This window comes from Emydura macquarii, unplaced genomic scaffold (assembly GCF_026122565.2).
Source record: "Emydura macquarii macquarii isolate MOO-44397 ecotype Brisbane River unplaced genomic scaffold, CSIRO-AGI_Emac_v2 contig_691, whole genome shotgun sequence".
In the NCBI taxonomy this organism is placed as follows: domain Eukaryota; kingdom Metazoa; phylum Chordata; order Testudines; family Chelidae; genus Emydura; species Emydura macquarii.
Genome location: NW_027130828.1, coordinates 9,906,277 through 9,920,273, shown reverse-complemented (window position 1 = coordinate 9,920,273; position 13,997 = coordinate 9,906,277). Strand labels below are relative to the sequence as shown.

The window sequence follows — 13,997 nt, the reverse complement described above, 5'->3', positions numbered from 1 at the left end:
CAGTTCAGACTCTGTGTTTAATTCAGAATTGAATCTGAAGCGTTTTCTGTGTTAATCCATACACTTTTATTGGATTAAGGGATCTACTGGGGCAGCTTCTTTTGGTTTCTGTCTCTCTTCTCAGGATTCAGCTTGTCTCTTCAGAGAAGTTCATTGCAAGACACTCCTTACCTTCCCCACTTAACTCTATCAGCCCCCTTTTGGCTGTGCTTAGTCTTGCTTTATCCACTCTGTGATACTTCCCGGGACTACCCAGAGTTGAGGCACCTCGCTACCACCTTCCCATAGTGTGAGGAAGCCTTGTCTGTGCCTGCCGGGGGTCATTTCCCCAATTCTACCAGCCACGGGCAATGGAAGCACTCCCCTGTAGGCCTACGGGTTAGCGATGGGCATGCCCCAATCCCCCAGCCCTCCAGATGTCTCCTTGGAATGTCCAGCCCTGATCCACTGGATATTCACAGATTCAATGCTTCCAAAGAAACAGTCACCCCCGCTTACCAGCGTCACCTCGGATAACTGCTCCGCTTAACTCTTAGATGTGTTTATAACAAAATCAAGTATAAGTTTATTTAACAAAGAATAGAGATTCAAGAGATAGCAAGTAGAACTACTGGAAGCAAATGGTTACATATAAGAAATCATAGCACACATTCTAGAGCCTAGACTTACTTAATAAGATACTCTCATGTCTAATAAAGTATTGCTCACCATTGCTTTTACAGCCAGACTGGCGGTGACCCCTTTTTCATGAGACACAACAGGTGTCAGTTTGCCTCCTCGGTGAGGATCCTGTGTGTTTCTTCACATTCCTGATATACCAGACTAATCTTTGATCTTAGTCATAAACAGGATACCCCCATGCTAACTGTTTTCCTTTCCTGTAGATTTTCTCTTTGGTAGATTTTGCAATCTTGCAACTGGTATCTGGGTCTGTATGCAAACAGGCATCCATTGTGAGGCACACAACAAGAGATTTGTTACCTCCTGTCTGCAAGGAACATGTATGAGGCGTCACCTCCTTACAAACCTGCCTTAACTCTTGAAGCTGAAGAACATAATTTTTAGTATAGATGCATAATTCTGTAAATATTATCTGTAGATGTGTTTTGCAATGATTATGATGACCAGTGGTTTCTGGGTTCTTGGTTGAGATCTCGTATGCTGCTCTTCGAAGAACTATTATGCATATATCTGACCCAGGGGTTCACTATAAAACCCTGTGCAGCCGCTGTCATTTGACACCAAAGAGTCCATGGGCCACACATCCTCAAAAGTTTTTTTGTTTGAAACCCTAGTTTGTATTGGACATGTTTCCATGAGGAAACAACCTTCCCCAGCGCTCTTTCAATGAGATGTTAATAGGAGAAATAGGATCATGCAGACATAAACAAGACTAAAAACAATCAAAGGTTTTTGTCTCGAAGGTCTGTGCCTTTAGTGTAAACAGGGAGCATAAAAATCTTGTTATAGAAAATTTTTAAAAGATCTGACAAGCAGTTTGGGGCCCAGATTTTAGCCTTACAGAAAATATTTGAATCACAGCAGACTCTAGACACACACCTGTAGTTTCAAGAAGCCCAGGCATTTCACATCTGAGGCTTTGACCACAATGCTGTCAACTCCAGAGGATGTGTATTTAGAGTTGGCTTTATTTTTAAAAAGTTATATAGCATTTTATTTGTATGTTTTAAAAAAATGAAATAAGACATGTTTCCTGCTCAGGAGAACTTAGTCTTGGTCAAGACACAGGACAGATGTGAGGATTACTGAGAAGTGGATTTATGGGAGAGGTAGGGTTGGAGGGAGGAGAAAGTGGGCTCTTGGGGAGTGAAGACAAGACTGTTTCAAACATACGAGACTGCATAATAGAAGGCTCAATGCAAGAATTACTGGGTGAATTTTATGCTCTGTCTGTGTTAAGCAGCAGATCACACTTGATGATCATGGTGGTCCCTTCTGGCCTTAAAATCTATGCATTTAGAAAAGCGTGAAGTCAAGGAGAAAAAGACTAATGGAGGAGTTAAGTAAAGGGATTGGAGCACTTGTAGGGGAAGATGAGAATAGAGAGATGCATAGCCTTGTAGGTAAGAATGAGTAGCTTAAATCTGAGATGGTAAGAAAGCCAAGCATGAGGGATTTGGGGTGATGTAATTGATAAGGGAGGCAGGTGACTTTGGCAGTGGCATTAGCCTACTGTGTGGTCTTTTGCAGGTGATGAGAAGACCCTCGCTCCAGCTCCAGTTCTAATATTACTCTCTACGGATGGAGTTTTATGTCCATTTTACATGATCAATCACAACCCAGGTGTCAGATCACTTATAGTGACCCCAGAGCAGCTGTCAATAGAAGGGGAGAGAGCACCAAAATCAACAGGTAGGTGCTCCGATACGTGTGGAAGAGGCTTTCACTTTAATTTGTGGTGCTTTGAAGTACTTAGCTGTTAAGCTTGCTATCAAGGCAGATAGAGTGTGATTCACCAGGAGGCTTTTGTGTTATAAAGCAAGCCGGACCCCTACCATGTAGAGCATAGGAAGCCGCTTGGGCCAATTCCATGTTCAAGGTATCATTCCACCAGTTGTGTGAATGTACATAGCACTCACTGGCCTCGGTGAAGGATCCCAAAGCATTTCACAAACTGTGCACTTATATCCAGTCACTTCTGGGGTACTGGGCTGCAATTGTGGCAAACCAACTGTATGTCCTGTATCTTTCGAGAAGGCATCTTGGGCACTCTTGTTTATCATTTGTATTGCCATAGCACTTACGACCTCCCCAGTCATGGGCCCTATGGTGTTAGATGCTGTACAAACACACAACAAAGAGACTGCCTGTCTCAAAGAGCTTGCGTGTTCTTCCCATCTGTGACATGGGTTATGATGCTTTGTTTGTGATCATGGGAACTTATTGAAACAGGTTGCAACTGAACTGCAACTGCATTAGAAAACTGGTGGGAGGTGAATAGTCTTAATAGGCATGTTGAGCATATTACAGTGTGCGTAAAATGTAGATTAGGGGCTCCTTGTGCTAGCCTGGGCAGGTTAATTCATTCTGTTTCACTTCCCTGTATACCTGGAGTGATGTTTCAGTGCAAAGCTACCAGTTTCTTCTTTAAATCTAAACATTAGCTTTTCCCTCTTGGAACAGAATGCCTTAGTTTGGCATTGTGCTTCTCTTTACATCCCCGGTAGACTTGTGCACTGCCAGGCCGCTTTATTTGGGCTGACATGAGCCACGTCAGAATCGATGGAGAAATGGCAGAGACTTCACTGGAAATTCTAAACTAAATGAATTCAGAATGGCTGGGGGAAACAATAGAATCGATCAAGTCTTGAGCTTTGTGCATCCAATATTTCAGAAGTTGGACTTGGAGACTGAAAATCCCCCTTCCTCCCTGTCCTTCATGATGATGTAAATCTCAGTAGTGTGTTCAGTGTGGACAGTAAAATACAATGTCTTTGGCTGCCTTCCTTTAGTGATCAAATATTAACTTTTTTCTCCTGGACCCCATTGTTTTTCTCCAGGAAGTACTGCCACAACCCCGACTACCCCTCCTGCTCCTTCAAAGTTTGAAACTGCACCAGTTGTCACTCCTGCCTCAGCTCCACTTCTTGATCCTGCTTCTTCAGCCTCTAGCCTGCCTTCTGCTAGTGGTGGAGCAGCCACTTTTTCCTTTACATCTTCAGCCATAAAGATGTCTGGGGACCCCCCACCATATCCCTTTGCATCAGATGCCTCCAAGCAAGCTCTGGGTTCCAGCCTAACGGGAGCAGCGTCGTTCTCTTTCTCTACCGTTTCTTCCAAAGCTTCCATGACACCTTCCCCCTCTGCAGGCCCCTTGACAGCTACAGCCAACTCCTTCTCTTTTGGATCTACACATTTTAAACCAACTACAGACAGCACACCTGTGCCACCACTGTCTACCACACCTGCCGGACTCAAGCCATGTTTCACCCCTTCAGCATCTACTGTCAAAGTAAACCTAAGCGAGAAGTAAGTACAGGCTTAATGGCTTATGTAAAGGGTGGGCAGTGGTTAAACCAGTTTGGGAATGTGTAGCAGTTGGTGGTAGTTGCTAAGATCTCAGCTATTTCCAGCTTCTGATTTTTCTAAAGGGATCCTCTATGCTCCAGATGGAGTCTTGAGGAATCCCTTCTCTAACCAAGACTTTGTCATAGCCACCAGCTTTTAGGCCAAGGAAGACTATACAGACCTTCTTTCAGTTCTGGTAGTCAGCTCAAAGGTAACAGGTTGGAATAGTGAAGATGTCATAGGTTGTATTCATAAAGCAGCAAAACTTGCACAGCACCAGCTTGCTATAACCCTAATGCTTTTAACTCTTGTTCTCATAAGCACTAAACGTTAATCTTGCCTTGGTTTTGTGAACTTAATATTGGTGAAAGGTGCCAATTTGACAGCAGTGGAATTTGAAATTCTCTCTGTCCGGAGCAGGTACAGCATGGGTGATATCACTGCAGGCTGCCTCCACTGTTCACTAGTGTGCCTCACCCCTGCCCTAGAGGGCAGCCTCTAGGGGTGAGAGAGTAGTTGTTTTCAAGGTCCATATAATCTATTTTCTTACAGTGCCAGCAGTACTTTCATTGGATGGATAGCTCGGATTTTGAGGCTGCTGGTGGTTAATTTTCCTCTGTGCCTGATGTACCTGGGGTGGGATGATTCCTAGAGATGAACAATTCCCTGATCCAGAGGTGACTCCTACACAACTCTGGCAGTTCTATAGGGAATAGTCTCCGCACAGTTCTGCTCTGGAGGTTGGAGCACCAGGAGCCAAGTATCAGATACTATAAATAACCTTCACCAGTAGCAGAAGACCCATTCTTCATGCCATTGTCTCTGCACTTACACATTATTGCAGCCACAAGCAGTGTCATGTGAGCTACAGATCCTTTTTAAAGTAGAAAGCTGTCCAGGCTCACATGCTGCTCGAATCCGGTGTTCAGGAATGGGATGTAAAAGCCCCTGCCCTCTCATTGTCCCTGAGTCCACTTCGTCCTATCACCAATTTCCCATCCTCTGAAAACGCCACCTGCTCCTTCTGCTGTGCAGTCTCATCCATGTTCTCTGAATGGTTTCTTCCCATCTCCACTCCCAGCTAGAATGGTACTTGGTATCTGGCTATTGAGTCCCAGTACTGATTCATGAAGATTGAAAACTGTCTCCTCTTTAGATGTTAATGCTTCATTTTGGGTGTAGGAGGAGAAGTTGTGTCCAGTTCAGAGTGCTGAAATATTTGTTCTGTTTCGTCTTTCAGGTTCACTGCCATAGACACATCTGCTGCTGCTAGCAGCAGTCACAACAACTCCATGATGTTTTCATTCTCCACTACTGCCAAACCTATTCCTGGAGGGCCTCTAAGCCAGTCCACACCTCTCTCAGCTTCACCTGCCACCCCAATGAAGGCTTCAACCCCTGTGTCTGCAACAAGTATGACATTGAGACTAAGGCTAGATTATCCAATGGCCAGAGCTCAAACTGATCACAAACAAAATGAAACTAAATCTCATCCTATAAACAAGTTAATGTTGTTCCATTTCTCATATCATGTAACTAGCTGTCTCTGGTCAGGAGTTGTCTAGGATTGAAAGAGCGGGGGTGGCGGAGATCAGGCATGAAACGTAGTCAGCTCTATCAGGATCCTAGAATTGGACTAAAGGATGTTGCATGTCACTGTTAAGAAGTTTTATTAGCAGAGCTCTTGCGGTTGGTGAGGAGGAATTCTGCTCTATAGCCAGTCTAGCCATTGCAATTTGTCTCTCTTTCACGAGAGTCCAAGTTCATCCAAACTACTCCACAAAGAAAAAGTGTGTGTGGAATTTGGAGGAACATGCTTGCCAGACTGAAACCTGTTTTCCGGTTCCAAGTCATCTGTCCTGTCTGAGGTCTGGGAGCAGGGGTAATGGATTAGGCTTGTGTTATCTTGCTGACCTTATGTTGGTTGATGCACCATTTTAGAGGGATGGACTTGCTGAAATGCTCTGTGTTCAGGTTTGTGCCCTTCCTTCTAGGGATCGGATGTCCCCACAGGTGGCCATGCCCCATCTCTAATTAACAACCTATTTCTGAGAACTATGCATTTGTCTATAGTTATTTCTCTCTTTAAATTCTAGCGGCGCGTCCTGCTCAGAATGTGCCTGCAGCTTCTAGTCTACTGAAGACAGCCAGGATCACCCCTCCTGCAGCAAAATCAAGCTCCATTCAGGTTAAGAGAACTTGAGCAGATTATACAGGAGCTGAGAAATTTCACTGGCCAGTGATTTGCTTTAGTCTTGGACTGATTTAATGCCGTTAGGTCAAGGGACCAGTGAGCTAAGACCTAAGTCGCAAACTTAGAATGATATTCTATGTATTTTTGGGAAGCTGGAACTCGGCCGTGGGTTTGAGTCTGATGTAATAAACTGAGCTAGAGCTAATGCTTTGTTCTGTGGGGAAATGTAGAATCACATATTTTTATCAGCAAAACCATGTAATGCTTTGAAGATACTGAGCTGCTTTGACTGTTTAACAATGTTAGAAAATATAGTCAATGGGGTAACACCAAAGTGGTGCATAAAGATTTAGCCATGATTTCCAACAGCTTTAATACATTCAGTGTGCTTAAATTAGATATCAGTGTCAGTTTACTGTTTAGGTGAACATTTGTGCTTGTGAGAGTTGTTCCATAGGACAGTTTATGCATCTTAAATGAATTTATATGCAAACTGTTCAAGCAGTAAATGTTTGTTGGTAATCAAGATTTTCATTTTGATAAGTTTACATTTTCAACACTTGACTTTTCAGGGCAGGTCAACGTTGTCCAGCACTGGGTTAGAGAAACAGGTCCATCAATGGAAGGATTCGGACCCTGTCATAGCAGGAATCAGAGAGGAGGTGAGCTCTTCAAGGATTTTTGTCTTCCAACTTCTGAAAAGATCACTGTATAGGCATGTAGTCATAAATCATTCTGCCAGAGTCCATTAGTGTCCTTCAGCACTTAGTTACCATGGAAGATCTTTCCATTATGCTCTGAACCACTTCTCTAAACACTGTTGTACCTGTTTGGCTGCTTAAACTGCTAGCATTAAATTTATATTAAGAATATAGGACACTCTTCCTTGGATTGGAAGGGAATGCAAGAGACTTGCCTTTATTGTCTGTAAATTATTACATGGCTGTACAAAAATATTAGCCAGCCCCAGAGCAGTGATGTTTGTTCCAAACACAGTCATGTCACAATGGTTGAACTTTCTTTACTATGTGGCTCTGTAGATTGCCCATTTCCAAAAGGAAATGGAAGAGTTGAAAGCCCGAACTTCCAACGCCTGTTTTCAAGTTGGCAGTCCTGAGGAGATGAAGAATCTGCGGACAGAGTCTGATGACCTTCACACCTTTCTCTTGGAGATCAAAGAAACAACAGAGGTAAAGAGCACAGCAGAACTTCTCCCAAATGTTTATGCATTCCTTGAGACCTTTAGGGCTAGCATTTGGAGATAGACATCTTTGCTTAACCTGTTAAGTGCTGAACAACATGGCTGATATCTCTGGATGTGCTGCTTCAGTATGTGGGGGCATACTCAATTGTTCCTGAAAGTAAGCAGTGTTGCTGAAACCTATGTGCATACTGATGCCAGTGACACCGTTAGGGTTTTTTGTTGATATCTGGCTCGTCTCTTTATCTGTTCACAGTCCCTTCATGGAGATATCAGCATTCTGAAGACAACCCTGCTGGAGGGCTTTGCAGGGGTGGAAGACGCTAGAGAACAGAACGAAAGAAATCATAACTTGGGATATTTACATCTGCTGTATAAGAAACCATTAGACCCCAAAAGTGAAGCCCAGCTTCAGGTATAAAGCATTCTCACTAAACCTTAAACTAGAGTTTTAAAATAAAACGAGATTGAGACTTGAATGTAGGATGCCCAGCAGCTTTTTCCTGCCACATTCACATTGCTGCAGCACGGTACAATAACAGTGTCTTTCAAAGTACTTTGCAGATATAACACCCCTAAAATGGCTGTGTGGTAAGTATTGTCCCCATTTTAGATGGGGGGAAATCAGAGACATACAAAAGTGAAATGACTTGCCCAAGATCAGAGTCAATGGCAGAGCTGCAAATAGAGCCCTTGACTCCCAGCGCACTACTCTAACCAATAATGTTCGCTTGAGTGTATTTTTTGGCAAGTGCCAGTTAATTTTTTAGCACTTCATAAAAAAATCTTTTCAGAATTATTTTTATCTTCAGCAAATGCTTTGCAGAGCAATTTGATGATTTGTGACTTACAGTATTGTGGTTAATTTCATGGATGACAGAGCATAAAACGAACTAGTGTTCTAAATGCCTGATTGCCATGGAAAATTTCCCAAAACACTCAGGAAGGCTTTGAAAGAGATGAAAGAAACCAGGATAAAGTACTTCCTCTTCCCCATCTTCCAGAGGCAGTGCTGAAGAGTACTGTGACAGATATGACAATTTCCTGCAGTATCTTTAGGAGATGTTACTGTATTAAGTTTATGTATCATTGTATGCCAGAGATTGTATGTTATATCGTGGGGAATGGTGACCACAGCCCTCCAGCAACTAAAAACAGTGGGGGGTGATTAAGCAAATTCTTTCAGATTGTAGCACCTCCAGAGAGATTCCACCACCTGGAGAAGCTAGCATGTACTGGTTTAAATTGGATTCTCCACAGGCCAACAGACAAAGAAAGGACTTCTGGATAAATAGCCTGAAGTTTAAACTGACCCAGGGCCTGCTTTCTGATCCAGCAAATGGACAGGACCTTCACTCCAAAGGGGGCCTCAATCCTTCCTGGGAAGGGTTGAAAGGATTTTGCCTGTGGAGACCCAATAAGACTGATGGGTGACCTCTGATAAGCGTTCTAGCATGCATGTAGGAAATGTTATCATTTTCAGTATGCTTTCTCGCTAATGCTTCACTGTAAAAATAATTATGCTTGCTGAGAAAGAGCTGTATGGTAACTTCCAGCTGAGGCAGTTAACCTGTTCATAGCCTTTGGAGAGAAAGTAAAGTGCAGATGCAGGCCTCTCTAGGCAGTCTGGCTTACCAGGGAACTCGGTGGTCAGGAAATTGTGCAGCCTGAAAAAATCCCAGTCAGGAGGAAGAGAGACGCGGGTCTCCACACAAGAGAGGTGATGGCTAAGAGTGGGTGCCCTTGCTGAACTATGGAGGGGGAATACAGGTGTGGTTGCCATGAACTATAACAAGTACACCAGTGAAAATAAAGTAAGTATGCCCTATAATTGTGATATTTCACTAGTTCTTGGTCCCCTATAGACATAGTATGCTCATTTCAGGGAGTCTGATGAGGCAGTTGAGGGTATCATTGAACCCCTTTTGTGTTACAGTAATTTAAAAATGGTTTTGTGCTACTAAAAATTAATGTGATGACAGTTAATAACACACCTGAGTGCACCACTTTGCATGCTATTTCAGATTTCTATTAAAGGGAAAATATCTCCCTTCCTAATTCACAGTATTGCATGTTTGTATGTAGTCCTTATAGAGAGAGACTTTTTTTTTTTTTTTTTTTTTTTTTTTTTTGGGGGGGGGGGGCGGTATGGTGTTCATTGCCAGCATGGGACCTATTGGACCCCCATCCCAAAGGAAAAGAATATTTATATAAATATATATATATTAATGTATTGTAGTAGTGAAAATAGCCAGCCACTTGTGCCTTCAGGTTTTGTTACTAAAATTCCCTTGGGTGCTGTTGATTCTTTCACAGTCCAACTTGCCTCGTTTATCCATTTTGCAAAGGAGCATGTCTGACTTTAAAGGGAATGGCAACCTGTTTTTAAGAGCTGACTGCACAGACCTTGAAAAAGGAACATGGAGAAGGATGGCAGAAGGGGAGAGAAGTGGGAAGATTGAAACAGGGGAGTAAAGACAGAGGATTTTCAGCTAAACTTTCTGAAAAATGGTAGTTGCTTCTGCCTCCCATCTTCTAGTTACTTTTTGTCTGTGCACCTTTGCTTAGTCAGTGCCATTCCCACATCTCCTGGGTGCAGAATGTTAGCTTGACCAACTTCTGATACTAGCTTTTAACAGGGTTTTGAAGATCATGGGTTTCTTTGATGATTGAACATATCAACTCACCTGAGAGCTGTTGCTACACCAGTGCTCAGTTACGGGACGGAGGAATTGGCCTTTTCAGTTCATAATCCTGAGCCAGCAGCAGAGCTGGACTCAATTTCATGTTGGCCTGGTTTGTCTTACTAGAGTCTCGTGTTCTATCTTAAAAGCAGTTACACTGGAATCTTGTTACAGGGATAGATTTTGGCATCCCAACTCACTTTGATATTTATATTTAAATGGGCACTCTTGGAATCAGTAAAACTAAGCTTCCATTGCATACACCTCCACTGCACAAGGGCAGAGTTCTACTAGGCATTTTCATGCTGTGGCATGTGAGAAGAAGAATGAACACAGGGCTGGGCAGAAGGATGGTTTTACGTTTGGCACACTGGACTGGGGCTTGAGATGTCCATACTGTTGCCAGATACGATAATGAACTCTGTGATCTTGGGCAAGTCACTTGAATCTCTCTGTGCCTCAGTGCTTTATCTGCCAAGTGAAGATATTACGTCCTCACCTCACATGGTTGTTGGGAGGAGATGTTCTAAAATGCTTGGGAAGTGCTCAGATCCTTCAGTGATGGAGGGCCAGATGAGTACCTAGATAACAGACCTTGACTTTTTTGACCACCTTTTACCTGTAGAAACTTCAGCAATGTAAACCAGGGGCAAGCACATCATCAGTAGGAAATGGCTCTTTAAAAGTGAGATTTCATCTATATAATACTTGGCATTTGTGACACACTTCATGTAAGTATCATGAACACTTTGCATTGGTAGGGACGTATTCTATACATTTTAGAGAGCAGAAAGCTAAGATACAGAAGTTGGCTCGCTCAAGAGCAGACAGTAAGCTAGTGACAGATTTAATTAGTAAAACAGATTTCCACAGTATAGGATTCTGCCATTCTGATTTAAATTTGCTAGATCTGTATATGTAGGAGTGTCCAGTATGACGTTTTTATTCTGGGTACTTTACAGTGTCTTTAATTTGCTTTATTGGATTTGAGATTCCTGTAGAGAATTGAAAGATTACTTTATTTTTTCTCCTTGGTAGGAAATTCGACGCTTACACCAGTATGTGAAGTTTGCTGTTCAGGATGTGAATGATGTTCTGGATTTGGAGTGGGACCGGCATCTGGAACAGAAGAAAAAACAAAAGTGAGTGGCTGAAATTGGAATAGTCAATTAGTCAATGTCTAAGGAACACCCTAGTGAATTTGGCATAGGACATTAATAAATAGACAAAAGGCATTTTATGCTTTTTCAAAGGATTTGTGACCGTCTGACTGAGACATTTTTACCTGTCTTTTGAAAGTTCAGCCTGCGGACTATTTAACTGTGACTTTGCTGTATGCTTTCCAACAAATTCTCTACATGCTGTAAATTCCACGTTCTGAAATACCTGTGTAAAGTAAGCTTAGTATGTACTAAACAAATCCAGTGGAGATTGGTAATGAAACCCTTTTGTTGAACAAATACCTACATGTTTAAGGAGTTAAATGAAGAAATTTGCTGTGTACCACAAAGAGAAATATACAAATAATCTTTGCTGCCTTGGTATTCAAACCAAAATGTGGTTTGGGGGCTGAAGTCCACTTAAGTCAATAAATGAAATAAACCAGGTTTGTGTGTGTGCATGCGCACACTTTTGCAGTCAGGTTGTGTCTTCTAATGGTCTTCTCATCTCTCCCTGTTTTTTCTTCTGACGGTTCCAGGCGCCTGATTGTTCCTGAGCGAGAGACTTTGTTTAACACTCTTGCTAATAATCGTGAAATAATTAATCAGCAGAGGAAGAGGCTGAATCACCTGGTGGACAGTCTGCAGCAGCTTCGCTTATATAATCAGACCTCACAGTGGAGTATGCCCAGTGACATGTCTTCTCTCAGCAGTGCTCAAAGGTACGTATAATAATTGGAGGTTGCAGCGGGGAGTGTGTTAAGTCTCTTTCCAATAGTAATGTATGAAAGTGGATGTCCAAGACAGACTTTAACAGTCATGCTTTGTAGGTGTCATATCTGAGTGTAGAAATACTGGGGGCAAAAGGGTATCCTCAAAAATAGGCACTGGCTGTAAATGTGCAATTTCTGTTCACCAGTAACACAGGTGCACCTCAGTCTTGAAAATGAATTCTGTTGTATTTTGTGACAGCTTGTTTTAATATATCAGTGTGTCTCCGTGAAAGATGGACTTTCACAGTAATGAAAATGTTGTGAAAATGTAGCCTCAAAAATGATCTACCGTAGTCATGTCTTAAAATTCTACTCAAGTAGTTTTCATAACTTAGGACAATAGGGAATATATGGGCCCTTTGATTTTCCATAAATAATTTAAGGTCTTGGTGCATGTATTTAAATAGTGCGACATCTAAAGAAGTTCTGTCAGTATTAAAGGATGGCTTTTGTAATGCTATGTAATTGGGGTATATGCAGATAGACTATCCTGTGACCTTTAGCCCTTCCAGGTGAGTTGGACAGCATGCTCTTGTGTTTCCACATGACCCAGTGGTTCCTTCTCATTCCCAATAGTGATATGGCTATTCTTCCTGCAGTACCTGTTTTGGTTTCACTCCTCTGTCTTTTTTCAGCTTTGACAGAGACCTTGAGAGCCTGCGCAATGTCTTGGTGAAAACTACCTTGGAATCTCATGCTAAGCCCTTGCCAAAAGCACCTGGTAACTCGTTGTTCTGTTTTTCCCCACATGCACATTCTAAAAATGACTTGTAACTGAATTTCCATGGTTTCTATAGGCTAGTGATCTTTTTTTTTTCCCATTTTGCAGCTAAATTGTCCCCAGTGAAACAGGCACAACTGAGGAATTTCCTGGCCAAGAGGAAGATTCCACCTGTGAGATCCACTGCTCCAGGTAAACCTTGGATACATTAGGAATCTGAAACTTGAAAGTCTTCCTACAGAACTTGTTAGGATCCTGCCTTATCTGTAGAAGGGAACATTCCTAACCTTAGCCCCTTGTTTCAGTCCCTTCCCCAAATAATGGGCTTCTGTTGAACTAGTTCTAGCTAGAAGCTTCCTTTCCCCACCCAGACTGGACTAATGATCATCACTTTTAGTGGTCTTTCCACAAAGTTGGTCTTCCAATTGTGCTGTTTGCTAAACTGTTACAAAAAGGAACCTGAATATCAAACAGAGACAGAATAAGAGGGAATCCCTAATTCTTAACTGTTTTCTCCATATTAGTGTTGGTTATTTCAGTGTAATGCAACTACACTGTGAAAATATACAGAAGATTTTTCAGAAGCTCTTCCACAAAAATGCAGAGTGAAACTAGTTGTGAACCATGATCACTCAAAATAGCTAAATATTCAGTGATTTAAGCTTGACTAAATTCTAAATATCTCTTTATGCCTGAGTGAGTTATTTCTAGCACCTAGGAGTCCCAGTCATGAACCTGAACCCCATTGTGCTAAGTGCTGTGCAAATACAAACCAAAAAGGTGGTCCTTGCTCCAAAGCTTACAATCTAAGTCACAAGAAGGGCATCATTAAGCTTTATACTGTGCTTATATGTGCGCGCGCACACACTACAGCTTTTATTGACAGTTGATATTTAAGATGAGTGTCTAGTCTCTTATTGGAAGTGAGTCTTCCAGCCTGAAATCCAGATTCAGCATATTTTTAAAATAGACACTTTAAAACCAAATGCCTCTCTTCTTGCTGTAATCTAATTTAATCAAGGTATGTGGCACTCATATTTCAGATTCAAACGCTAGTAGCTCTTGTTCTGAAGTAGTTATTCAGTGTAAGTCTTGCAGATTAAATCACAAAGAACCATTTCCTTACAATAACAGGAGAGAGCAATTTGCCATTAAAATCTTGAGGCAGTCAAAGGATTGCAGGAAGCAGTGGTCTGACATAAGTTCCTACTTCTTTCCCTTCCCTCATACTAGGC

The 13,997-nt window shown here is 42.1% G+C and overlaps 1 protein-coding gene across 4 annotated transcripts in view; it reads left to right on the top strand.

Moving 5' to 3' along the window:
- The window catches only part of NUP214 (nucleoporin 214), a 64,223-nt gene that overhangs the window by 9,245 nt on the left and 40,981 nt on the right, over positions 1 to 13,997 (top strand). For all 4 annotated transcript variants that reach the window (XM_067541933.1, XM_067541936.1, XM_067541934.1 and 1 more), the window contains exons 11-21: positions 2,212 to 2,373; positions 3,522 to 3,990; positions 5,270 to 5,442; positions 6,126 to 6,217; positions 6,796 to 6,885; positions 7,264 to 7,413; positions 7,681 to 7,839; positions 11,147 to 11,250; positions 11,808 to 11,990; positions 12,677 to 12,762; positions 12,871 to 12,954. In XM_067541933.1, the coding sequence (XP_067398034.1) occupies positions 2,212 to 2,373; positions 3,522 to 3,990; positions 5,270 to 5,442; positions 6,126 to 6,217; positions 6,796 to 6,885; positions 7,264 to 7,413; positions 7,681 to 7,839; positions 11,147 to 11,250; positions 11,808 to 11,990; positions 12,677 to 12,762; positions 12,871 to 12,954 (1,752 nt within the window). The remainder of the gene's footprint in view (positions 1 to 2,211; positions 2,374 to 3,521; positions 3,991 to 5,269; positions 5,443 to 6,125; positions 6,218 to 6,795; positions 6,886 to 7,263; positions 7,414 to 7,680; positions 7,840 to 11,146; positions 11,251 to 11,807; positions 11,991 to 12,676; positions 12,763 to 12,870; positions 12,955 to 13,997) is intronic.